At 42.5% G+C, this 27,228-nt stretch overlaps 1 protein-coding gene across 7 annotated transcripts in view; it reads left to right on the forward strand.

Annotated features, from left to right (window-relative positions):
* Positions 1 to 2,305: 2,305 nt before the first annotated feature.
* The window catches only part of STK38 (serine/threonine kinase 38), a 111,360-nt gene continuing 86,437 nt past the window's right edge, over positions 2,306 to 27,228 (forward strand). For 3 of the 7 annotated variants that reach the window (XM_045572920.1, XM_036415281.2, XM_045572922.1), the window contains exons 1-7: positions 2,312 to 2,561; positions 7,886 to 8,018; positions 14,835 to 14,886; positions 15,741 to 15,863; positions 17,238 to 17,321; positions 21,464 to 21,587; positions 23,862 to 24,016. In XM_045572920.1, the coding sequence (XP_045428876.1) occupies positions 7,888 to 8,018; positions 14,835 to 14,886; positions 15,741 to 15,863; positions 17,238 to 17,321; positions 21,464 to 21,587; positions 23,862 to 24,016 (669 nt within the window). In that variant the 5' untranslated portion in view covers positions 2,312 to 2,561; positions 7,886 to 7,887. Of the gene's footprint in view, positions 2,562 to 7,882; positions 8,019 to 14,834; positions 14,887 to 15,740; positions 15,864 to 17,237; positions 17,322 to 21,463; positions 21,588 to 23,861; positions 24,017 to 27,228 lie in introns of all 7 variants that reach the window. The other 4 variants (XM_045572921.1, XM_036415280.2, XM_036415279.2 and 1 more) reach the window with 4 other exon arrangements.

A 27,228-nucleotide genomic window follows, 5' to 3' on the forward strand; every position in this document is an offset into this window, starting at 1 on the left:
GCCCCCAGTGGGTGGGGCACAAACGGCCTGTCCGTTAGAGGTTTGTGGGCTTTGCTGAAAGATGGAGCTTCCAGCTGGTGAAGCCATTGAAGGTCAGCCTGGTGGAGGGGAAGCCAGTGATTCCCTTGGGACAAAGGACAACTCGGGGCGATGTTTAAAGGGAAGGGAAAGGTAGTGGGTCTGACACTGGGAAAAGAGCAAGACAATACATATCAACTGTAATTTTAAAATAAAATTTAAAAATTGCCGAAGCCGGTGTGGCTCAGTGGATAGAGCGTCGGTCTGCGGACTGAAAGGTCCCAGGTTCGATTCCGGTCAAGGGCATGTACATTGGTTGCGGGCACATCCCTGGTGGCGGGTGTGCAGGAGGCAGCTGGTCGATGTTTCTCTCTCATCGACATTTCTAGCTCTTTATCCCTCTCCCTTCCTCTCTGTAAAAATTCAGTAAAATATATTAAAAAAATAAAAATTTAAAAATTGAATGTAAAAAACCAATCACTTAAAAAACTCATCTGTGTACCTGCCCATGAGCTGTGAGGATCAACTGAGATGAAAATGAGTGAAAGCCGTTTGTACATGGCAAAGCTCTCCGCAAACATCCTGCACTGTAATTAAGTCTTTAAGGATGTCTAGAACTTTGACAAAGGCATTGAGGGAGAAGGGCCTTGGGGCAGAGAGAATGAACGGTGAAGTAATTTTTGTATGAGACTAGACAAAAGGAAACAGGGCTTTGAAGTTTAGAAAGATCAAAGCAGCCCTGGCCAGGTGGTTCAGTTGGTTAGACGAGCATTGACTGAATACAACAAATTGATGTTTCTCTCTCTCTAGAATCAATAATAATAAAAAAAGATGAAAGTAGTCAAGGAAGGCCTATGTTTTTAAGACCATTAAGGAAACAAAGCCTGGGATCCCAAGCTTAAAGGATAAAACCGAGACCTATGGTCTTACAGTTGAGAGAGAGAAAAAGAGCCATAAAATCACAAAACACCCTAATGTAGGGGTGTCGAACTCAATCAGAGAAGGGGCCAAAATCTAAAATCCAGCCTAAATCGCGGGCCGAATGGTTTATTGAACAGTCATAAACTGTCATTGTGATGGAAACGCAGCAGAGTGCAGTGATGACAGCGCGGTGCGGGCCACATTGCAAGGCCTGGCGGGACGGATTTGGCCCGCGGGCCTTGTGTTTGACACATGTGCCCTAATGAATGATTTGCACACAGAATTCTTACACTCCCCAGATTTCCTCTTTGAAGGCCAGCAGAGACCATCTTTGTTTGCAGGAGCCTGACACTAGTTTAGGACAGCTCCTTTCTCAAGGAATGAGTACCCAAAGGCTAGGCAAACTTGGGACCTCTTAACCCCAAAGGGTGGTACAGACTAAGTGGTTGAGTAGCCTTAAAAAGCAAGCTCTCCTGTCCGCACTAGGTTGCCCTCCCTGCAGCTCTGTGAGAGCTGCCTGACCCCCCAATATGGCATGTTAATCACCTGACCCCCCAATATGGCATGTTAATCATTACTTGAAGGAAGAGCAGATGGGGTCAATGGCTCCAGCGGACCTTGCTCTGTGTGCGAAAAATCAGGGAGGGGCGAGGTACAGACTACACATGTTTTAAAATGTCACAGAACTACAGTTGGACCCTAACGGTTTGGCTCAGTGGACAGAGAGATGGCCTGCAGACTGAGGGTCCCGGGTTCAATTCAGGTCAAGGGCATGTACCTTGGTTTCGGGCACATCCCCAGTAGGGGGTGAGCAGGGGGCAGCTGATCGATGTTTCTCTCTCATAGATACTTCTAACTCTATCCCTCTCCCTTCCTCTCTATAAAAAATTAATAAAATACATTAACAAAAACAAAAACAAAAAACTACAGTTGGACGCAGGCATGTACACATATACTTGCAGAAATGAGTGCATGCCCTACTGGCTAAATTAGAATAAGGGCTGTAATCCAGATAATTGTATTGTGCCAATGTCAATTTCCTGGTTTTGATAGTATAGTCTATTTATGTAAGATGTTGAAGGAAGTTGAGGTAGATGATGGGTATATTAAGGGATCTCTTTTTAATCAATTTTGCAACTTTTCGTGGGTCTAATTATTTCAAAAGTCAAAACACAAAACACAAAGGGAAACCCCGCCTCCCCCAACGTCCCAGCCACCCCGGGAGCGCCCTCCCAAGCACACTTCAGTCCGCACAGACGCGCCTGCACCCGCGGGCGGGGAGGGCGTGGGCGGATGGGGCTGCGCATGCGCAGTCCCGAATCTCCGCCGCGTCTCCGGGAAGTCGCGCGTGCGCAGTCTTTGCCGCGGGCCGCTCCCCCTGACCCCGTCGGCGCCCGGACCGGCCGCCTTGGCCCCTCCGCGCTGCCATCCTTTCCGGCAGTTGGGGCGCTTCCTGTTGTTCTCACCCGCAACCGGCCCTGGTCCTCTACCACAGAGCGCCTCCGCCGTCCCCTCCCCTCCGCGGGCCGGCTGGCTGCAGCCCTGTCCGCGCGTCCGGACCTCGGCCGGCCGGCGTCTGCGGCCGTCCGTCCGCCGCCAGCCCGGCCTCCCTCGGGGCTCTGGTGAGTGTCCTGCCGCCGCCGCCTCAGCCCTGCCCGAGCTTTCCGTCACCCCTTCTTCCCCGGCTCTCCGGGGCGCCCCGCTTTCCCGTCACCCCTTCTTCCCCGGCTCTCCGGGGCGCCCCGCTTTCCCGTCACCCCTTCTTCCCCGGCTCTCCGGGGCGCCCCGCTTTCCCGTCACCCTTTCCCGGCTCTCCGGGGCGCCCCGCTTTCCCGTCACCCCTTCTTCCCCGGCTCTCCGGGGCGCCCCGCTTTCCCGTCACCCCTTCTTCCCCGGCTCTCCGGGACGCCCCGCCCGCGTCCTCCTCCCAGCCCGGGCCCCGCCGCCGGGCCCCGTCGGTCCTCTCCGCGGGTCCGGGTCCGGCTCCCGCCTGTCGTCCTCTCTCCGCCTCCGGGCGCAGTCCGGGCGGGAGCCAGGCGCTCCTTTCCGCGTTGCCAGCTCTGTCTGCCCGCCGCCATCTGTCCGGTCCGGGTCTCGCCCATTCCCGTCCTGTCCTCCGTCTCTCTTCCCCGAGGGCTGTGGCGCCAGGCCGGGATGTGAGAGCCCACCCTGGGGTGCGGTGCCTCCGACCCGCGCCTTCCCCGCGGCCAGCCTCTGGGCGCCGGGCTCAGACTGCCTCACATCGCGGGGAAACTGAGGAGGATGCTTCTGTGCAGAGGAGAGAGAGGAGAGTCGGTGAGGACTCAGAGGGGAGTCTTTGTTAGAGAGAGGAGAACGGCCCATAGGCAGACCCATCTCCCAGCTGCACTTTGAGTCCATTACAGGAGCCAAAGGGAAGCTTGTTCTTTTGGGAATGTGCAGAGGAAGGCTGGGGTGAGGCAGACCCTGCGCCCCCTCTCCCTTCAGTTCACCTTGGCTCTGAGTTAGAACAGCCAGGCAGGAGATGTGGTTTCCCCGAACCCGAAACAACCGTCACAATTCCAGGCATTGGCTGCCAAGCTGGCTCCGAGAGAGGATGGGAGCGCTCTCCTCCAGCCCCGGAGGGGAAACCGTTCCCCACCACACACACTCCAGGCCGACTCCCGGTAATGGACATAGACGATGACTGTTTTCCTAGTAAACTTTTTAAAATATATTTTTAAATTAATTTCAGAGAGGAAGGGAGAGGGAGAGACAGAAACACCAGTGATGAGAGAACCATGGACTGGCCGCCTCTGGCACACCCTCCCACTGGGAATCCAACTGCCACTTCCTGGTTCACAGGCGGGCCCTCAACCACGGAGCCCCACCAGCCGGGCTGCTGGAAAACTTTTTGTAAGGTGCTCACCAAGTGCATAGTATGGCACATCAGATGGCAGGAGGATACTAAAAGTAGTAGAGGACAGGGTGCTTGCTTTCCAGTTTAGTAAGAGAAATTAGGTGACTCTTAAGGAATGGTCTTGGCCCCAGTGTTGTATTTATAGAGATAGCTCTACCATTGTAAAGTCAATCAGGTATATCTCTCATTGAGTCAAACAGTGGTTTTCATTTGATCTCCATTCATTCATTCATATCCTCACCGAGGATATTTTTTCCATTGATTTTTTTTTTTTTTCTTTAGAGATAGTGGAGGGGAGGGAAGGAGGGAGATAGAGAGACATAGATCTGAGAGAGACATATCAATTGGTCGCCTCCTCCATGTGCTCTGACCAGGGTCCGGAATGGAACCTGAAACCCTGGTAGGTGCCCTTGACAGGGAATTGAGCCTGAGACCCTTCAGCACATGGCGGAAGCTCTAACCACTGACAACACTGGCCAGGACAGGAGAAAGTTTTGAAGAAAGATCAAAGGGAAGGCCAATGCAACCTTTGCCTTACATTAGAGACTGTATGTGAAGGTCGAAACCATTCTGCCGGAAAATTTGTTGGCCTTACTACAGGTTTTAAATTTAAAACATCGCTTTTACTACATAAACATCCTTGAGTGAATTTAATCTGATCTTTTAAGAAGTTTAGTAAGTTATGACATCCACTAAATGAGTCACATTCCCCCTCCAGTTTTTATATACTCATCAATGTAAATGTAATTTTGTTCTTTTACTTTATTGACAACTGAAAAATCACTAACTTAGTTGCTCAACTGACGTGTGTTAGGTAGATTCCACCTGTTATATGGAAGGTAACTGTTTGTCTCAGGCTTAAACGCTCTCTAGTTGTTGTTTTTTAAGTTTGTGTAATTTCAGTTGTTAAAATATATAAAGGATCTCCAGAAGTTTACAGTCAAGGAAGGAGTGGGGGAGGAGTGGAGTACAAAGTGCTCACTTGCTTCAGACTTGTTTTTAAATCTGGTTTCTAAATTTCTTCACCAAACTTAGAGTGCATGTGGTTTTCATTGTGGGTGGAGAGAGGATAGGGGCTGACAAATAAGGAACCACACCCAAAACCAAACAGTTTTTTTTTTAATCCTCACCCAAGGACATTTTTCACTGATTTTGACAGAGGGGAAGAGAGAGAGAGAGAAAGAGAAAAACATCGATGTGAGAGAAATATAAATCCATTGCCTCTCCCACTTAAGTGCCCTGAGCGGCGAGGGAAGGAACCTGCAATCCAGATACATTCTCTGATGCAGAATCAAACCCGAGACCTTGCTAGTGCATTGCTAACTGAGCCACACTGGCCAGGGCCATACACAGCTGTTTGTGTTTGTGTGTGTGTTTTTAAAAATTTATTTTTTTATTGATTATTATTTTTTTTTAGAGAGAGAAGAAGGGAAAAGGATAGAAAGATAGAAACATCGATGAGAGAGGAAGTCATTGATTGGCTGTCCCCTGCACGTTTCCCTCTGGGGATTGACCCTAACTGGGAATAGAATCAGTGACTTCTTGGTTCCTGGATCGATGCTGAACCATTGAGCCACACCAGCCAGGTTTTTGTGTGTTTTTTAATTCTGATATCCTATAAGCACTTGAGTTTGCTTTGGTATTAACAGAAACGTCCCATAAAAAAAAAAAAATAACATCTATATATATAAAAGCCTAAGCGACCATTACAACAGAACAACCAGAATGACCAGTTAACCAGTCGCTATGATGTGCACTGACCACCAGGAGGCAATGCTCAACACAGGAGCTGACCCCTGGTGGTCAATGTGCTCCCAAAGCCAACCTCCTGTGGAACCCCCTCCCCTCCCCAGCTGGCCAAACTCCCACAGCCCTTACCCCTGATCCCCTCCCCCATAGACCCCAGCCGGGACCAGCTGGCCAACCTCCTAGTGTCCCTTCCCCTCCTCCCCAGCTAGCTGGCCCCTTGGTAGGCCTCCATCACTGGCCAGGCCGAGGGACCCCACCCGTGCAGGAATTCATGCACTGGGCCTCTAGTTTTACAGTAAGGTAGAGCTGAGTTCAGTGTCTGAAAACTGATCATTTTGGCACATCATGAATCAAAATGTTTGACTCTGAAGCAGAGCCTTGATTTTGAACCTCTTTGCTCTGAAGGGATTATTCTTTGTTTTTTCCCCCCCTGAGTATATTTTATAAACTGTTTAATGTTGTCTTTTTTCTTAGTAATAACATTCCTTAAAAGCCTTAATTTGATTTACAAAGCAAAAACCTACTGAGTATTAAGGGGAGAATCTTGAGAAAATTTTTCATCAAATGCACTACCTTTAAAAGTGGACCTTAGGCCGAAACCGGTTTTGCTCAGTGGATAGAGCCTTGGCCTGCAGACTGAAAGGTCCCAGGTTTGATTCTGGTCAAGGGCATGTACCTTGGTTGTGGGCGCACATCCCCAGTAGGGAGTGTGCAAGAGGCAGTTGATCGATGTTATTCTCTTATCGATGTTTCTAACTCTCTATCCCTCTCTCTTCCTCTCTGTAAAAAATCAATAAAATATATTTTAAATAAAAGAGAATTGACATCTTTAAAAAAAACAAAAATAAAAGTAAAAGTGGACCTTAGCCTCTCCTTATTTTTTAGTCAGCTTTATTTTGGGATGAAAACACAGACTTAAGAGAGGTTGCATGGGAGGAAGACATGATAAGGATAAAATATAAACATTGCCAGTGCTGGAACAAGTCAAGATTGGCGAGCATTCTAGCTACGTGTGACAATATAGGTTGGCAAAACTTTCTGGGGGGAAATGAGATTTAAATTTAGGGGAAAATGTTCTATCAGCTATTTAAACTGTTAGTATTGGCTTTGTCAAATGTAAAACTATGAACTTATGGTGCCTTTTTTTTTTTTTTTGGTATTTTCCAGTCACTAAAATTATGGTTTAGTTTTTTTCTTTGTAATATTGTTTCCATCATAGATCTTTGTTTTAACTAGAAAGTTCAAGAATATAACAATTATTTATCAAATAGACATATCAGAATACATACTAGTACATACCTATAGATGAGCATTTTAGTCAAATTTTTTAAAACTGTAGAAATTTCAAATTTAAAAGTTATTGGTAACTTAATCGTAACAGTACATAGTCATTGAAGAAAACATGGAAAGCATAAATAATAAAAGATCTATTATATTGAGATCATGGAAAAATCCTGTTTTGTAACATATTCTTTTCACCTGGATTGAAAACATTTCCCCTCACATTAAACATTTGAACATATTTATTTTAAATGTTTTTATTGATTTTAGAGACAGGGGAGGGGAGGGGGAAAGATAGAAACATCAATGATGACACTCATTGATCCTCTGCCTCCTGCATGCTCTCTATTGGGGATTGAGCCACAAACTGAGCATGTGCCCTGACGGAATCAAACCGTGACCTCCTGGTTCATGGGTAGATGCTGAACCACTGAGCCACGCTGCTGGGCTGAACATATTTTAATTATCTGCATATTATTTTATTATATGACTTATCATAATGTAATCATTTCTGTTGTTGGATATTCAAGTTATCAGTATTTCTAGTTTTCCTTTGTTTACAGTGTTGCCTTTTGAACTTTCTTATGTATGAATCTTATGGGTCTTGATTTCTCCAAGGTAGCTTCCTAGATGGCAAAGAATTATACTGTCTATAGTATATATTCTTAATTTACACATATGGTATCGTGATCTTGTTTTCTTTTTAAGAATGCAAAACTGTTTTAAAGATACATTGATGCCACTTTTTGGTACCAATGATGGCACAATGAACATCCTCTGTAATGTACATCCTTATGGATGCTACCTTAAGAGCCTGTGTGACAATTTCTCTAGATCTTTTACCTAGGGATGTATTTCTGGGTCATGGGGCATTAGTATATACTTACTTTCACTAAGTATTTTTCTGGCTTTTGTTATTTACTTGTTTGTCCTCCATAAAAGTATGAATTTACATTTCTACTTATAAGGTAGGAGAGCACATAATTGGTAGGTTCTAATTCCAAGATTAAAAACTCTTCTTTTCTTTGTTTCTAGCAGCCATGGCAATGACCGGCTCAACACCTTGCTCGTCCATGAGTAACCACACAAAAGAAAGGGTGACAATGACCAAAGTGACACTGGAGAATTTTTATAGCAATCTTATCGCTCAACATGAAGAACGAGAAATGAGGTAAAGAATTTAAAGAAAATTGTGTTATGTTTTTGGCATTTATGTCTGGTATCATAAAGCACCTTCATGATATTGTTGAAAGGAGACAAGAATAACAGCAGCCATGTTTATAGGCTATCCCATTACAGTAGAATGACAGTGCCATTGATTTCCAAAGCCCTTGCTATTATAACTACTCATTTCTACTACTAAGTCAGTAACTCAGTATTCCATGGTAGGATAAAACAATTAATTGGGCCAAATCCGTCGAGTTCATTAAGTCAGCGTGATATAATGGAAAGAGCAGCTCTTATGTAGTCAGATTTGGGATTATAATCCTGCCGTTACCATGTAGTAGGCTGTATGAGGTTGGAACAAGTTCCTTAGTCTGTATCAGTTTCCCCATTTGGAAAATGGGGATTAGACTTAACATATGTGAGTACCTGCCATAATGCTTACACATAATAATCACGTAGTTAATGGTGGTAGTAGCAGCTGTTGTTACTGATCTGGTGTATATTATTCATGTAGTAACTCATAATTACAGTTGATTCCCAGTATTTTATTATGAAAATATTTGAAAGTGTAGATAAGTTGAAAGAATTGTACAGTGGATACCCAAAAATAATTCATCTAGATTCTGCAATTAATTGTTGTTTTAAAAAATAATTTGTTGTTTTATCATAAATTCATGTATCCATTCCTCTATCCATTTTATCTTTTAATTTTTTTGCTGTACATGCTTCAGATGTCAGTATATTTTACTTCTGTATGTTTCTGCTTGTATAGGAACTAGAGTTCAATATTTTAAGGAAATAAAATTTGTATGCAATGAAATGTACAATCTTAAGGGTTGCCATTCAATGAGTTTCGACAAATGCATACTAGTACACCTGTATGACTTAAACCTCTGTCAAGACATAAACCATTGTCCCTGAAAGTTCGTTCACTCCTGGGATATTCCTCAACCCCCAGGAACCATTGCTATGACTTTGTTTCTACCACTGATGGTCTTGCCTGTTCCATGAAATGGAACATGTTAATAGGTCCATAGAATAAGTGCTCATTTGAGTAAGGCATCCTTCGCTCATCCTGATGCCTACAAATACATTCATGTTGCTATTGTGTCAGTAGTTTGTTCCTTTATATTGCTGAGTACCGTTCTGTTTTTTTACTATACCTCAGTTTGCTTATACATTCTGTTGATAAACACCTGGGCTCCTCTCAGTTTTTTGCTATTTTGAATAAGTTTCTATGCACATTTGTTATAGATCTTTTTGCAAACATTTGTTTTTAGTTCCTGGGTAAATTTAGGAGTGGAATTGCTGAGTCATAAACATATGTAGGCACATGTTTAGTTTTATAAAAAATTGCTAGACCTTTTCCCAAAATATTACCTACAGTGTATGAGAATTGTAGTTGCTTTACATTTGTCAGTCTTTTACCTTACACCTGTTCTCGTGGATGTTTAGTTGTTTTAATTGCATTTCCCTGGTGATTAATGATACTGAACATTTTTCAGTGTGCTTTTGGCCATTTGTATATTTTCTTGTGAAGTGTTTATTCATATTTTTGACCACAGAGTTGCAGGGGGTTCTTTATATATCCTAGATACTGCCCCTTGGTTATATATAAGTTTTGCAAATAGTTTCTTCCAGTCTGTGACTTTCCAGTTCATTTTCTTAATGATATCTTTAGGTGAGCAGAAGTTTTCAATATTGGCATTTTTTTCTTTTGTAGTTAATACATTTTGTGACCTTTAAGAAGCCTATGCCTACCCCCAAGTCATAAGGATGTCCTATGTTTTCTTCTGGAAGTTTTGTGGATTTAATTTTTATATTTAGTGCAATGATCCCTCTCGAATTGATAAGTGTGTGATATGAAATAGGAATTGAGATGAATTTTTTCCCATATGGACATCCAATTATTTTTGTACTATTGGTTGCAAAGATTATTTTTCTCCCCTTAGATTGCTTTGACACTTGTTGAAAATTAAAACCATATAAGTGTATATCTATTTCTAGGCTCTCTATTCTGTTTCATTGTTCTATTTACCCCTATGGCAGTATCACACGGTTTTGATTACTATAACCTTGTGGTAAGTTTTGAAGTCAGTAGTGTAAGTCCTCAACTTAGTTCTTTTTTTTTTCTTTTTTTTTTTCAAGATTGCATTGGATATTTTAGTTTCTTTATATTCCTTTATAAATTTTAGAATCGTTCATTTGAGAGAGAGAAAGAAACATTGACTTGTTGTTCCACTTATTTATGAATTCCTTGGTTGAATCTTGTATGTGCCTTGACCTAGGATCAAAACCGAAACCTTGGCATATCAGGATGAAGCTTTAACCAACTGAGCCACCCAGCCAGGGTCATTAAATACACACATAAGCCCTAGCCAGTTTGGTACTGTGGCTAGAGCATTGGCCTGAGGACTGAAAGGTCCTGGGTTCAGTTCTGGTCAGGAGCATGTACTTCTGTTGTAGGTTCCATTCCTGGCCCTGGTGGGGTGTGTTGAGGAAGCAAACAATCGATGTATGTCTCTCACTAGATGTTTCTCTTTCTCTGTCTCTCCCCCTCCCTTCCACACTCTCTAAAATCAATGGACAAGACCGGTTTGGCTCAGTGGATAGAGCGTTGGCCTGCGGACTGAAAGGTCCCAGGTTCGATTCCGGTCAAGGGCATGTACCTTGGTTGCGGGCACATCCCTAGTAGGGGGTGTGCAAGAGGCAGCTGGTCGATGTTTCTCTATCATCGACGTTTCTAACTCTCTATCCCTCTCAATTCCTTTCTGTGTAAAATCAATAAAATATATATTAAAAAAAAAATCAATGGAAAAATATCCTTGGATGAGAATTAACAAAACAAAACAAAAAAAAATGCACACACAGATAGAAAGACTAATACAGTGAATCACCATATAGTCATCCTCAGATTCAATAATTATCAAGACTTCACTAAATTTGTTTAATCAATTTTATTCTTGTTGTGTTTCATAGCAAATTTCAAACATCTGCCATTTCAATCCTGTGTACTTCAGTATACATCTCGAAAAATATGGCCATTTTCTTATATCACAATGACACCACGAATCTAACAAAGTCCAGTAAGTCCATGGTATCATCTCACAGAGGATGTCAAGCCTCCTTTCAGGCTGTGCTTGCCATTTTGTTCTCTTCAAGGTCTTTGTTGACTTGGCCCCAGTAAATCGTTACCAGGGATTATTCTGTATGATAGGCCTTTTCTGGATATACTAGGAACTGTATGCTGTGAGGCTGTGGTGGACACAAGGGCAGGTATTGGCCCATCCTCTGCACCCCTGATTGGCCCTTCCCATCTCGGTCCCTGGTCTCCTGTCTGCCGACAGCCCCACTCGAGCCACCTGGTATCAGCCCCACTTGTATCCACTGATGGCCAGGACCAGCAATGGATGCAAGTGGGGCCATCGCTGGCAGCAGGTGCAAGAGGTGGCTGCTGGCCCCTATTGCCTCTCAGAAGCAGGAGGAAGTGGAAAAGCCCTGAGGGGTGATTTGGAGCCAGCAGCTGCTGCTCGTACCCGCTGACAGCACCAAGCAATCGGGCCAGCACCGGGCAACAGCAGTGGGTGAGAGCGGTGGGGGGGACTGTGGTGCACAGGAGTAAAGAATTTTCAGTAACCACCAGAGGCTTGCCCAGGTGACAGCAGCTGGCACCCCGCCTTGGTCTGGCACCCCCACTCACCTACACCATCATCCTGCCACAGCCAAATGCCATGTTTCATGCTCTGCCGCCTGCTGTCAACCCCATCCATGTTTTGCGCATACCCCCTGGTGGTCAGCACATGTGATAGCAATTGGTTGTTCCACCATTCGATCTATTTGCATATTAGGGTTTTATATATATACTAGAGGCCTATTGCACAAAATTCATGCACGTGTGTGTGTATGTCTCCCTCCTTCAGTCCAGCCTGCACCCTCTCCAGTCTGGGACTGCTGGCTCCCAACTGCTTGCCTGTTTCATTGCTCATAATCACTTCTGCCTGCCAGCCTGATCACCCCCTAACCACTCCCCTGCCAGCCTGATCGATGCCTAACTGCCCTCCCCTGACAGCCTGGTCTCCCCAAATTGCCCTCCTCTACAGGTCTGATCCCTCTAAACTGCCTTCCCCTGCAGGCCTGATCACCCCTAACTAACCCTCCCTTGTAGGCCTGGTCCCTTCCAACTGTCCCTTCCCTCCCCTACCGGCCATTTTGTGGCAGCCATCTTGTGTCCAGGGGGTAGTCATCTTTGAGCACATAGGGGCGACCGGCATGTGTGTTGGAGTGATGGTCAATTTGCTTATTACTCTTATTAGATTAGGATAGATTCTTTAATGAAAGAATCTGATTGTGTTCAAGGGATTGATTCTGACAACTTTACTCTCAGTCAGGTGTTCTGAAACCAGTTTAGTTACACTTGCAGTAAAGCTGTGGAAAACATCTCAGCTTGAATTTAGATTTAAAATATAGTCAGACCTTGTATGCATATCCCATGGACACAGACAATAGGGTGCTGAAGGCCTGGGGCAGGGGCAGGCTGGAGGGGATCAGTGGGGGAAAAAAGGGACATATGTACAATAATACTTTCAACAATAAAAAAGTATTTAAAAAAACAGGGAAACAAATTAATGTTTCCCCTTCTCTCTCTCCCCTCCTTTCTTCTCTCCCTACCTCCCTCCTTTTCTCTCTTGCTCTCTATTTTATTTTTTTGCTTCGCTATCTATCTTATTTTATTTTCTGGTTAATCTCACCCGAGGATATTTTTCCGTTGATTATTTATTTATTTATTTATTTATTTATTTATTTATTTTTTTAAGAGAGAGTGGAAGGGAGGGGGAGAGACGCACAGAGAGAAACATCAATATGAGACAGAGCGGTTGCCTCCTTCATGCATCCTGACTAGGGCCAGGGTCCTCCCTCTCTCTCAATAAATGTTTTAAAAATTAAAAATAAACTGTAGTCAGAAGGAGCTGTCTTTGTGACACACATTGTGTGGTGACACTTTTGACTTCTAGCCCAGTCTAGTGTGGTCATTCAGAAAACAGGTAGTTTTGGAAGATATGATAATATTTGACACTCAAGGCACAAAAAGAGCTGAACATGGTTGAGTTCTTATAGTTCTTGCTATTGATTGTTTGATTCTTATTCTTCTCTACTTCAACTATTTAACCACTGAAATGCAATTAATTTACAGTCCTGAAACTACCAGTAGTGCAGCCTTCTCACTCTAATACATGAGCACACATAGGTCCTGGGAACTAGAAGAAGCAGATTCTTACTTCTTCCCATGGGGGCAGAGTAGATCTTTTTACATCCTGAGTGTTTAGACACAAATTCTTATCATCTGATCCTGTGGGTTTGTAATATGATTTCTAACAATATATTCATTTACACTAAACGTTATTATTGTAATACACATTCATTGTCTGTCCATGTTCCTCTTCTGTGTTTCTTATCTTGGTTAGTGGCATTGTCCTCCCACACAAATACTTCTAAGACTTTTCCCTTGACCTCTATTGCCTGTTGGTCAACTTTGCAATAGCTCTGTTCTCTTCAGTCTAGGTTTCCAGTCCTAGTTCCAGATCCTTACTGCACAGCTGAATCCTTACAATAGCTTTTAATTGCCTGTCAGTGTTTTTCCTGCTAGTCCATTAGCTCATTACTGCTGGTTGCCATTCTAAAATAGAAATCTCATCACATCCTTTGTGCACAAGCCTCTGTCTTTTCTTAGTCGTTTGCAGACTAAGAGCCAGGCACACAGGAGTGCTGTGTGCCTCAGCCACGCTAGACTATATGCTGTTACTTCATGTTCCCTGTACTCTTACTCTTCTTTGCCCTGCCCTCATTGCCTGTCTTCTAGAATGCTAAGCGGTGGATGGGAGATCCCAGCCCATATGCTTTCATTGATTATGCTGAGTAAGGAAAGGTTATAGGGAATTGGTTATAAAGAAATTTTAATTGTTTCTTTTGGTTTTATCAAATCAGTATTAAAATAGATAAAAATATTCTTGAATACAATTTCCAAATATAGTACTCCAATGATTTAGAATTCTTAAGGTTTTCCCCTCCCTTTTAGTTGAATTTATTGGGGTGACATTAACAAGATTATACAAGTTTCAGGTGCACAGCTCCACAACTCATCATATGTACACTATTGTGTGTTCACCATCCAAGTCAAGTCTCTGCCCATCTCCATTTATCCTCCCCATACCCTGCTCTGCCTTCCTCCATTCCCCCTTGCCCCCAACAGTCACCACCCTGTTGTTGTCTTCATGAGTTTTTTTCTCTCCTTTGTGGGTTTTTTTTTTTTTTTTTTCTCAATCTCTCCCTCCCCGCCTCACCTCTCAACATCCTTTCCCACCCTCCCACCCGCCACCAATTACCTTCCTTGAATATCCAAATTCTGCATTTCACCTTTGTTGTTTATTATTCTTTGTGGCAAGGAGGAGGAAGAAGATGTGAAAATAAAGGAAGTAAATATCTGGGAGGGAGGGAGAGAAACACCCTGATATGAGGTTATCAAACACCAGCTGTTTGTGGTTTGTCAAGGAGGAAATACAGTTCTGACAGGAAAAAAAAAAAAGAGAGAGAGAACTTTTTATTTCGAAATAAGATTGTTGCATTAACATCTTATACAATCTGTTTCAAAATGGTGAACTAATGAGTGGGAATCTTTTCACTGTCTTAGTAACTGTAATTTGTTACTTTAATGAGATCTTTTAAGATTTATCTGTTTTTGTCATCAAAAATAATTCTTAACTTTTGTATGGACTTTCCAGAAAACTACATTCAAATATTATTTCACATCTTTATTTATTTTTAGGCAAAGGAAGTTAGAAAAAGTGATGGAAGAAGAAGGCCTAAAGGATGAAGAGGTAATTAAAGTCAGAATTTTTTTCTCTTGAAACTCAGCATGGCAGGTTATATCTTGTTCAGCAAATTGTTAGTCTTAGTGCACGGGGAAGGCTCTGGCTCAGCAACAGAACCTTAGGCGGCTGGTGTGCATGGAGACGGAGGTGTTCATGCAGAGGGAGAAGTTAATTAGTAAGCAGTCAGGAGAGGAACTTCTCCAGGTACAGACATAGCAGATCAATTGGAATTAGAATTCCAAGAAAAGGAAGAGATGAAACCAAATTAAAATGTTAAAAAGCAAAGTATAGTATACTTACAGAAATAACTAAAAAGACAACCCTTTCCTCTTAATGCCTCAGATATGGTGGGGGGCGGGAAAATACAGTTAATAACTGTAAGGAACTGAAATGGCAGTGGAAATGCTTTCAAAAGTAGGAATAAATTACAGAGCCCAGGGAAATGGTGAAAAGTACCCCAGACTTATAGAGATAATAGAAAACTAGATCGTAAGATGAACTGCAATGTGTAAAAATCCCAGAGGGAAATTAAAAACATACACACTTTTATACAACGAAGGTTAAAGGAAATGTTGGCGATCCCTCCTTCATTAGAAAGGATAGAATAGCAGATTGCTGAGAGGTGGGTGTGAGTCCTGAGCAGAAGCACCCACTCCCTGTCCAGGGTGGTGTGGTTTGTGTCTGAAGGCCGGGGAGGGAGAAGGAGCAGTGAGCATCCTCTGGTGCTTTGGTGGGTGAGGAGATCATGCTTAGTCTGGTGTGGTTCTGGTTTCCAGATGGGTAAAGTCACAAATATGACTTCTTTGCGGAATTTCAATTCTTCCCCTCCCAACCCTTCTCCCCCTTTATTTAAACATTAGAAACGACTCAGGCGATCAGCTCATGCTCGGAAGGAAACAGAGTTTCTTCGTTTGAAGAGAACAAGACTTGGATTGGAAGATTTTGAGTCCTTAAAAGTAATAGGCAGAGGAGCATTTGGTGAGGTAAAAACCCCTCAGCTACAGCTACTTATCCACTCAAAGCTTCTAATGTGCCATGAGCTCATGACTGTTGATAAAACTGAAATATGAGTAGGTGGGTTCAGCATGCCAGCCGCACACCCTCACGGCTCTGTCTGCCTCCTCTTCCCTGCTCCACTGTCCCAGCTCTCAGATTGTTCTTCTCTGGTGATGTTGATGTTTTAAATATTGATGTAGGAGAGAGTTGAAAGGTAGAAGAGAACCAATACTTATTATACTGTGGTTTTTCTCCTGTAATCATGACAGTAACTCATAGGTGACTCAGAGAGGATATATGTTGCATTTCAAAGAGCCATTGACCCTGCAGTATATATCCATTGGTACCAGAAGTCAGTCCAAGTTTCCTGATCTTAAAGCTCTTGTTTTTCCCAGCATGTAACACATCACCTCTCCAGGAGTGAGCTAAAAGTATATCTCCACCCTTTATTTTTTTCCTGCCAGACTGGTACAGCTCAAAAAAGATGGCCCTGAGGGACAGGATTTGTAGAAATGAGCTATATAGGGAGTGGTAGAGAGTTGAGAGGATTTGTAGCTTTGTCCAAGTTAGTCTTGCAGTTTCATCCTGCTTGGTCACAAGAGCAGTCTGGTGGGGAGGGTGTGCATGAGCCCATGCAACATCATTCCCATTAATGGAATACATCCAGAGAGCCACAGTTTCATTATCTATAATATAATTAGCGTAATATGCTAATTAGACCAGACATCCTTCCAGACAGCCTTCCCAATGAAGCTGTTTCCCTTCAAGGCATTTTTCCTACGCATGAGCTTTTGCTATTGTTTTAAACGTTGCTGTAATCACTTACTTAGGTTTTCTGAGCTGAATGCATGACATGAGCCACGGGTTTAATGAGTTCTTAAGTTTGAAAGTAAGGGTTCTGGGTTAGATTGCTTTGTTCTACCAGGAAGCCAAAGCAGATGTTTCTAGCACTGACTTCACTGGGTGTAAAATATCTATTTTGGAACTTCAAAAAGCATTTTATTTTGCTTTGTTCTTGCTAGTTGCTTAACTTAAAATTGTTATACTTTTTGCCCGACTGGCATGACTCAGTGGTTGAGCGTCGACCTATGAGCCAGGAGATCATGGTTCGAGTCCCAGTCAGGGCACATGCATACTCAGGTGTGGGCTCAATCCCCAGTAGGGAGCATGCAGGAGGCAGCTAATCAATGATTCTCTCTCATCATTGATGTTTCTCTCTCATTCTCACTCTCTGAAATCAATGAAAATACATTTAAAAATATTTTTGTACTTTTTCAGTTTAGATATTGCTTCCTAAACACATGAAAGCATTAGCTTGGCATTGTGAACTTCTAACTTGGTATTCTTTTAATAACTTTTAGGTTCGGCTTGTTCAGAAGAAAGATACAGGGCATGTGTATGCAATGAAAATACTCCGTAAAGCAGATATGCTTGAAAAAGAGCAGGTAAAACACGATTATAGTTGGGATTTTAGTTAGCTGGTGAGCTTTTTGTCTCCTAAAACTGTTCTTTTTGCTTATTTGAAACGTATATTCTGATTACAGTTTTCTTCAGCTCTGTCATGTATGAATATATGTAGAGTATTACTTTTTTTAAATCAACAAAGAAGTAGTAGTTACATATATTTTAAAAGTACAAGTAATGTTTGTGTGTTTATGCAATCTCTAAAAGTGGAAAGCCTATTAGAGAAGCCCCTGTTGATCACAAGCTGTCTTTGTCAGGAGCCTGTTTTGAGGTTACACTTGAACGTGGTGGCGTGTTTCCTACTGAAAGCTGAGAGAGAGAAACTGTATGTACACATTGGGACTGAGGTGTAGGCTTTAGGATTTGGGATTTGCCATCTCGTGTGACTTAGTGAGCTTTATTCCATACTGACACCAAAGTGGGGTCTTCTGAGTAGCTTATCACCTAAAAGAGCACAGTCTTCTTTCTGAATGAATTTCATAAAATAAGTAAATGGCAGAGCAGTGTAGATTCTTCATTCACGAATAAGAACACTTTCTAAAGCCTAAGCCTACTTTGCAAATAGATTTGTAAGATACATAAATAGTTTATGCAAAATAAATTTTAAAAATTGGTCAGTGTATTAAGAAGGAGATTGCAGACATTCTGTAAATCTAGCTTTAGTTAGCTGGTTGTTCAAGAACAGATTGTGGGGTGATGCCTGCAGACAGCCTGCAAAGACCCGCTGCCACAGGAGGCCCCGGAGAGCTCTGGACACGGAGCCCCGCAGCAGGGCTGGAGGCTGGCCCCCCTCAGCCCTTTCTGCCTCTTGAGAGGAGGTACAGTCACCGAGGCTTCATTTAAGTCCCAGCTCAACACTTGGAATTTATATTTTCTCTTCAATTTTCATGTCACCCAGAAGCTTTAGACTCCCAGGAATTTCGATAGAGAGTATCAAATACCCTGGCATAAGTCTTCAGACACTATAGTTTATGCTAACACCAACCTATTAAAAATGCACACACCCTATTTTACTATATTCCCTAGAAATTTGTGTGTGGTCTGGCTGGAGGCACCAAAAGAATTTCAGTTGATCCTGAAAAGGAAACTGTAAAACTCTATTGATCAGTCAATATATTTTGTATTTCACAAGTACATTTTATTTTTACCAGACATGTTTCCCATAGGTTTATCCAAGGCTCAAAACCTGTCTTTATTAAATAATTCACATTCAGTTAACATTGTAAAGAACGCACATCATATTCTCAGTTGTTAGTCCTTCATAGCATGTGCCAGTTCCGTAGCCTGGTGACAGAGATGATCTGGACACTGTAAACCATTTTCTCAAAGACTATACCTTCTTCAGAATTAATTCCTAAAGTGTTTCTACATGAAAGTAAAGAAAACGTTGGTTATTATTGGGATTTGAGTCCATCTTGCCGTTGGACGTAGGTCCCTACGGTTTGACCTCCGTGTGGTAAGTTAAAGTTACGAGCCCAGGCTCTCCCTGGCTAGCCATCCTGCAGGAGGAGCACCTGGTTGTGCTGGGTCGGAGTGGAAGCAGACCAGTGCAAGCCCATCACTTTTGAGTGTGGCTGACAGTGTAGGCTCAGAGCTAACTTTTTGCAGGCAGGTAGGTGCCTTATTCAGAGGAAAAGTTTTTGCTTGCTTTTACCAAACTGAGAAGAATTAAAGTTGCCCACTGAGCGTTCAGGTTGTTATTCTGTCCCACAGGAGGGACATTTTTGCTACCTGGGAAATAAATATTAAAGGATAAGAGACCAGCATTTAGCTAGTTTCTTCATTTTCTCTCCCAGCACAAAAGGAAATCCTCCAGTTGTGATGCCAATCTAGTGTTAGGATCGGACAAAAGACTGTTATATCTCTCCTTTCCTGGTGCCCAGGGTAGCATCTCATTAAATATTTAAGGATATTTAAGGGGAAGGGGAACCTCTGGTGGGAGTTGTGCCTCTGGCTCTTCTGTCCCTTACCCTGTATTCACCTGAACCCACTCCTAGACCTTGAGGTTCTCAGCTGCTGATTCAGCCTCAGGAGAGAAGGGCGATGTGAGCTCATAGTGACTGTAGCTTTCCCGTGACAGCCAGGGGAGGTGTAGTCACCATCTGTCCTCCGAGGCGAGCGGCTCTCTGCAGGAGGGGCAGCCTCAGCGGAGCCAGGGGGAGCAGAGGCAGGTGAGGGCCGCCTTGTGCTGTCTTTGTGTCTGGTAGTGACCGCGTCAGAGCACGGCTGCCGTTCAAGTGGCATTCGTGTTTTCTAAAAGCGCTGTCCTGTATGAAGGCTGAGTAAAGGCAGTAGCTTTGCTGGGCTTTGTCATGATTCACAGCACTGTTCCGTATCACTCTGTGTTCCATTTTTCCCACCTCATGCTGCAAGTGAGATGTAAAAATGTGTTTTCTGCTATTTAAAAATGTCTCGAACAATTTTAGTAGCAATGAAAACTAGGATAGTAAATAAACTCAATTGCCTCAGGCCCCTGGGAGTTAGCAGGGAAGGAGGCAGGAGAGGTGTAAGACCGCAGAGAGGGTAGGATATGTGTCCACGGGGAAGAGTGCCTGGCTTTGCTAACGACATTCCAGTAAAACAAACAAGCATGTAAGCATTGTACAAACAAAGCAGCACCCACGGGCTGAGTTTGCCAACAGGAGTGCGGTTTGTGAACCCTGATACATCTTAGCCTCTGAACATACTTCAACCCAAGCCCTGTTAAGACCAAAATGTCTCTTCAAGGATTGGACTGGGTTTAATAAATTTAAATCTTATTCAACACAACTTTGCATCTTGTGACACTTATATAAGAAGAGAGGGTGTGGGGTTTGATAATATGCAACACTGTTTTAATTACTATTATATATTAAAATTAGATAAGGGAAATTTCATAATAAAACATTATTTTAATGAATTCCTGTTCTCCAAACCTTCGGCAATTAGTCTCCTTAGCTAGATATTTCAGTAAGAATAGAAAATGGGAAATGTCTTAAATTTGAACCTAAAACTTTTCCGAGGTGTTCTCATATTTCAGTTCAATAAATGTATTGAGCACACCCTCTGTGTATAGGAGTGAATTAAATGCTATGGTGTCGTAGTATTCTAGAATTGTTAGCCGGGGCACCATCATTGCAGATACCTTTGCACACCTGAGCCAGGACTTGTTTAGAGAGTCTCATCTTGAGACTTACCTTTGTCATAAAAGATTACATTAGTCGCCCCCTTGTCTGCAGTTTCACTTTCTGTGGTTTCCGTTACCTGTAGTCAACTGAGGTCTGAAAACATTAAATGGAAAATTCCAGAAATAGACACTTTATACATTTTAAATTGAGCATCGTTGAGTAGTGTGATGAAATCTTGCACTATCCTGCTCCATCTGCCTGGAAGATGAATCATTCCTTTGCTCAGTGTATCTACGCTGTGCTGTTAGTCACCTAGTGGCCATCTCGGTGATTGGACTGACTAATGTGCGTAGCAGGGCTTGTATAACGGCCCTAAAGCGTAAGAGTAGTGATGCTGGCAAGTCAGGCATGCCAAAGAGAAGCCGAACAGCGCTTCCTTTAAGTGAAAAGGTGAGTACAGTACAACAGGATATTTGGTGAGAGAGACTGTATTCACACAGGTTTTATCACAGATATTGTTATAATTGTTCTCTTTTATGATTAGTTATTGCTGTTAATCTCTTACTGTGCCTAATTTACAAATGAAGTTTTACCGTAAGTATGAAAGCATAGTATATATAAGGCTCCATGCTGTCCTGGTTTCAGGCATCCAGGGGGGGGGTCTGGGAAAGCATCTCTCTCCGGTAAGGAGGGACTACTGTATTAGAACAAAAAGATGCCAAAAATAGTAATTTTAACTGATCAGAGGGTTAATTTTTAGCACTGTTAAAGTTGCCATTTGCATTATAGCCATTCATTTTGTCATTTTTAAAAACTTTCATCACTTAATTTTTCATTATTGAATATCTTGAAGACAAATGTTGTTAATTTTGAGTTAGTAGTTTGCCTAAGTATAAATTAGATCTTTTGCATCCTCACAATTTAATACTCAAAATAGTATTTAAGTTGTTTAAACAAATATACAGTCTAATAAAGCAGAGCAAGTCTTGTCATTAATCAAATGCATATACCTCCAGGTTGGCCACATTCGTGCGGAGCGTGACATTCTAGTGGAGGCAGACAGTTTGTGGGTTGTGAAAATGTTCTATAGTTTTCAGGATAAGCTAAACCTCTACCTAATCATGGAGTTCCTGCCTGGAGGTAATTACTTGACGATGAAAGGTCATTTTTCCTTTTTGTTCTGTGGTTTCTTTCTCACCTCAATTAACCCTCCTTTCTAATCTGTGCTCACAAAGGTACTTTATCTTTTTTAGGCCTGTAAAGGAACTCAATAACCTGTCTTGTGCTGGGTGCCTTTCTACAATTCTTAGTGCCATAAAAGTAACCTCATTCATTCTCATGATTTCAGATGGACATTTCTTTCTTTTTCTTCTAAATATATAGGAATAAACTAGGGACTCTGCCTGCTCTCCTGTCAATGGGAATCATGTATAATCAGTTACCTGACTGACAAAATTGAAACTATAACATTCTTTGCTTCAATTCTTTTGTTTCCTTTTCTATAACTTATATTAATAAGAGTGAATTTCTCATTACTTGTATTAGTAGCCAGCATCGATTTCTCATTTCTGAAGTTCTAAGTTTTATGTAACTCAGCATGAGTATCTCCTAAGGCAGCTCCAAACAAACCCAGAACAGGACATGCCATTTCTCCTGGAAACGCATCTGTTCCCAGAGAGCAGATGAGCTGTGAGCAGACGGGTGGGGAAAAGAATTTTTTCTTTTTTTGGTTCCACAGCAAAGCAACTATTGTGGTGTAACATACTGATCTTATGACAGCCTTTAGTTAGAACCAGGGTCATCAGTAATTTTTCTTATTAGCAATTGGTGAAGATTAGAAAAGAGACTGATAGCATGAGGAGAAACTTTATTATTTAGATGCCCGTTGTTAAATAGTCACCAGCCCCTGGACATGTGCTCCTCAGGCCTTCCCTGCACCTTCTCCCTAGCCTCCCGTGTCTCCTGGACCCTGCCCTTTGCACTCGGTGGAGCTGGCCTGCAGAGCCATAGGCCATCTGGCCTGAGCTCTCTGTCTGGACAGGCTGGCCCAGGTGAGGCCAGTGGAAGGCCTGCGGCTACTTAGAGCTGGCCTGAGGACACTGTCCCTGTGCCACTAGTGTGTCCCCAGACTGAATGTGTGGCTGCCAGGAGTGAGTAGGGATTCACATTTTTCAAGTCTTGGGTCAAAAAAGAGCATTTTAATAAAAGGTTTAGCCAAAACCGGTTTGGCTCAGTGGATAGAGCGTCAGCCTGCAGACTCAAAGGTCCCAGGTTCAATTCCAGTCAAGGGCATGTACCTTGGTTGCGGGCACATCCCCAGTAGGGGGTGTGCAAGAGGCAGCTGATCGATGTTTCTCTGTCATCGATGTTTCTAACTCTTCCTCTAACTCTTTCTTCCTCTCTGTAAAAAAAATCAATAAAATATATTTAAAATAAATAAATAAATAAAAGGTTTGATTATTTTTGCCTGGGGGTAAAATACCCACTTTTCTTTAAGAATATAAAGTTCCCCAAAAGTTATAAATGAAATTAAATGTAAAAAGCAGCATGATGCTCTGTTAACATCAGGTTTCTTTCTCTTTTCCCTATTTTCTAACAGATGGCTTTTTATGAGATCTAAACTGAACCTATCCTGTTTCTCTAAGCTTTAGCTACTCATACACGTTTGCTTTCCTGTTGTCTAACTGTTGAGTTAGGATAAGACCTATGTTTTGTCATTTTATGTTGCTGGTATTGCAGAAAGAATTAAAATTTGACTGCTGAAAATAAGGATGTTATCTCTAATTGCCGAACTATTGATGCTGTGTTGTAAAAATTGCATAAAGTATATTAGTGTATATTTATATACAATAAAACACTGGATGAAAAAACCCACTTGCCTTGGGAGATGTTCAGTTGCACTTTGGGGAGGCAGCTCTCCCACGGTCTCTGGAGCATGGTCAGCTTACCTTAGCTCTGCGGACCTGCACTCTGCTTCCTCTGGAAGGAGAGAGGAGAGCTTGTTCTCAGCCTCCCCAGTGTTTACCTTGTTCGGCATTTCAGCGTGGAAATGCCACTTGGTCCCAGGTATAGAGAAGCTTACAGATATTTGTGCAAAGTTAAAAGTGAAGTAGCTTCTATTCCCAGTTCAAAAATTTATCGTAAGCAAATTTACTTTTTTAATGTGAGAGAAATTTTCTTTCTCAAAGTAAAGTGGAAACCATAGCTCAGTTAGCTGAGGTGGAAGTGCTGTGCTTTCGTGGCTGTGAATTTTACCTTTAGAAACTGCTTCCTATTTCTGCCCATAGTGGTAGTGTGTGTCAGGCTCTGGAACAAGGCAGAGGCCTTATGTTGGCAGATAGGGGGGCAGGCACACCTGAAAACTGGCTTACTCATGTGCTGTGTGTGTGGTGGTTTGTATCTCCTTGTTTACAGGGGACATGATGACCCTCCTGATGAAAAAAGATACTTTGACAGAGGAGGAGACTCAGTTTTATATCGCAGAGACAGTGCTAGCCATAGACTCTATTCACCAGCTTGGATTCATCCACAGAGACATCAAACCAGACAACCTTCTCCTGGACAGCAAGGTACCACGGGGGTGGGGCGGGTGGGTAGCAGCCAGGTGTACTTACCAATCTGAGCAGCCTCTGCTCTAACACCTGCACTGTCCATGGCAGTCACTGTAGGAAAGCTGTGCAGCTGTGAACTACCTTATGCATTTCTCTCTCTTTTAAAATACATTTTTTATTTCAGAGAGGAAGGGGGAAAGAGAGGGAGAGAACAATGCTGAGAAAGAATCATTGGCTGCTTCCTACACACCCTAACTGGGGATCAAGCCCGCAACCCAGACATGTGCCTGACTGGGAGTTGAACTATGACCTCCTGGTTCATAGGTTGACGCTCAACCACCGAGCCACACCGTCTGGACCTCTCTTTTTTAAAAAACAAAAACAAAAAACAAAACAAAAAACAACTGGTAAGTTTTGTTGTTACCTCCTTTCTCTGAAAGGTTCATGATTCTGTAATTTTTTTTTAAAAAGCATATTATTTATTGATTTGAGAGAAACATGGATTTGTTGTCCCACATATTTATGCATTCATTGGTTGATTCTTGTATGTGCCTTGCCTGGGGACTGAACCCACAATCTTGGCATATTGGGATGATGCTCTAAACAACTGAGCTACTTGGCCAGGGCATGATTCTGTTATTTGATTTAATGTTTTTTTTTTTGGTAGACACAAACTTCTTTTACTTGGGTGCAGGATAGTTTGTTTGCTTTTTTAAAAAAGGACATTTTGAAAATGATAGAGTAAAATTAATTCAGAACATTATTTTGTAATAAAGCCAAAGATCATCATCTTTCCTCAGCAGATATTTATATTGATGCATCACTTACTGAGAGCCCTCTGTTGGGCAGCCTCATCAGTTGGGGCACCCAGCTGCAAACCAGGAAGTAAGGCACAAGGGCAGCTACCACAGCACTTGGTCACAAAGTTTAGATTCCAGATCTTATGCCTCTGCTTAAAGAGGCTGCTCAGCCCCTATAATGGCCTTTTTATATTCATCCTTAGACATGCAAATGAACTTCATTGTTGGTTCTTAAGCTCACAGCAAATCCCCAGGGAACTCCCTGTGCTGGGTGGTTGCTGGGTCCTTCTTAGAAGTCTCTCCACCTCTGGGCCTTACTTACCTGTAAAGTGAACATATTAATCAAGAGACACTCCTGAGTTCCTTCCATTTTGTTACATGTAATTGTTTCCTTTAAAAAAAAGTCAGCTGAAACCAGTTTGGCTCAGTGGATAGAGCATGGCCTGCGGACTGAAAGGTCCCAGGTTTGATTCCGGTCAAGGGCATGTACCTTGGTTGCGGGCACATTCCCAGTGCAAGAGGAAGTGTGCAAGAGAAAGCTGATCGATGATTCTCTCTCATTGATGTTTCTAACTCTCCCTCTTTCTCTCTGTAAAAAAATCAATAAAATATATTAAAAAAATAAATAAAAAAAAGTCAATTTATAACTTCTTGCTGTGCTAAAAAAAACCTGAATTTTTTTCTTTAAAAACCCTTATCTTTCTGTTTCAAGAGGGCAGGAGATTTGTCAGATAATTTCTTCTGGTTAATAGCTCTTTCTTCATTATAAGAATAATGTACATACACAGTAGGAATTTGAGTAAAACAGAGTTACAAAGAAGAAAAATACTAATAATTTTATCGTTCAAAGATAAACACTGTTTTGGTATATAGCATCAATATCTTTTCTGTTTGTGTCAATAATTGTTGTACAATTAGATCCTCAAAGTAAATAGCTTGATATTCTTGGTATTTAAAATGCTAATATATGAGAGAATATTTTTCTGTGTCATTAAGCCCAGATATATTTTTAATAAGGCAGTGGTCTTGGGTTCACAGGCACTGGTCCTGTACCTCAGATGCCTTAGTGCTGGCGTAGTTGTACCCTGCAGTCTAGGTTCAGGTTCAGCAAACAGTGAAGATTAACTCTTAAGGACTCCATCTGGCTGAGGAGGAATGGGACCCTGCTAGGGGCACATTTGCTCTCTGTAATATGCTAGCTCTGACTTGGAGAATAAATGTACTCATAAGCAAGCTTATTTATGTGTTCATTATTTATGTGTTCAGCCATATAGTTTGTTGAAGTGAAAATGTAGCAGTTTTGAGTTTCTGCTCTATACTCAGAATAGCTACAGAATTCCCTGAAAATGTAGGCTTGCATAACATTTGCTCTAGGCACTACTCTTTAAGCCACACTCCTTTCTTAGAGGTGTCCAGGTAAAACATGTAATTATGAGAACTACTAATTAAACTCTGTTCCTTGACTTGTAGAACAAGTTATGTGCAGATCTGAAAACAAAGATATCAGGTTAATAAGCTCAAAGCTGTCTTTGTTTGGCAGTTGAACACACACACACACACACACACACACACACACACAGCCAAACCTAATGGGGTTTATATCTACCCCCGCCAGTGATTTCAGAGAGGAAGGGAGAGGGAGAGAAAGACAGAAACATCAATGAAGAGAGAATCATTGACTGGGATCAAGTCAGCAACCCAGGCAAGTGTCCTGACGGAACTGAACGGTGACCTGATTCAAGGTGGACACCCAAACCCTTAGTCATGCCAGCCGGGCGCTAATGGGATTTCTTTAAAAACAAAACAAAATAGAACCTGACCCTCTGAGCAGGGCTGCCGTAGCCTTGTCCCCTGGGGAGTTTTACGTTAGGGCCTGAAGGAAGGTGGTATCAGTGACCACACATGTCATCGGGGCTCAAACGGCCACTCCGCTTCTAAGGGTGTGACCTTGAGCAGCACAGATCCCTGAGCATTAGGATTTCCTCCCCTGTTTTTGGTTTTACCTCCTCTACTTGACATTTAACCACTCTCAAGAACACGTACCTCTTTCTTAGGGCCAGTATGTGCCAGGCACCAAGTTAGGAGCCTGGTGTGCGTTAATTCTCATTGTTCCTGCCAGGCAGATGTCATTGTCCCCCTTTCCGGATGGATCGGGGGTTACAGAGGTGAGCTGATCCTGGTCTGCGGAGAAAGAGCGTGCTGATTTCTGTCTTGGGTTCTGCCATGTTACCAGCAAGCCATTTAACAACTCTGAGTCTGAGAGTGTTGCCCCAGAGTTATGAATGAGACAGCGCCGAGGTGCTTGTAGTCCACATTGCAGTGAGAGGGAAGAATTGGGGATGAAGTGAGCAACAATATGAGGGGGATGTTAGGTAAGCAGTGATGTACTAAGTCATTTGAGTATTATCTGTAAACATTAAAAATGGTAAT

This window comes from Pipistrellus kuhlii, unplaced genomic scaffold, assembly GCF_014108245.1.
Source record: "Pipistrellus kuhlii isolate mPipKuh1 unplaced genomic scaffold, mPipKuh1.p scaffold_m20_p_5, whole genome shotgun sequence".
Taxonomy (NCBI): Eukaryota; Metazoa; Chordata; class Mammalia; order Chiroptera; family Vespertilionidae; genus Pipistrellus; species Pipistrellus kuhlii.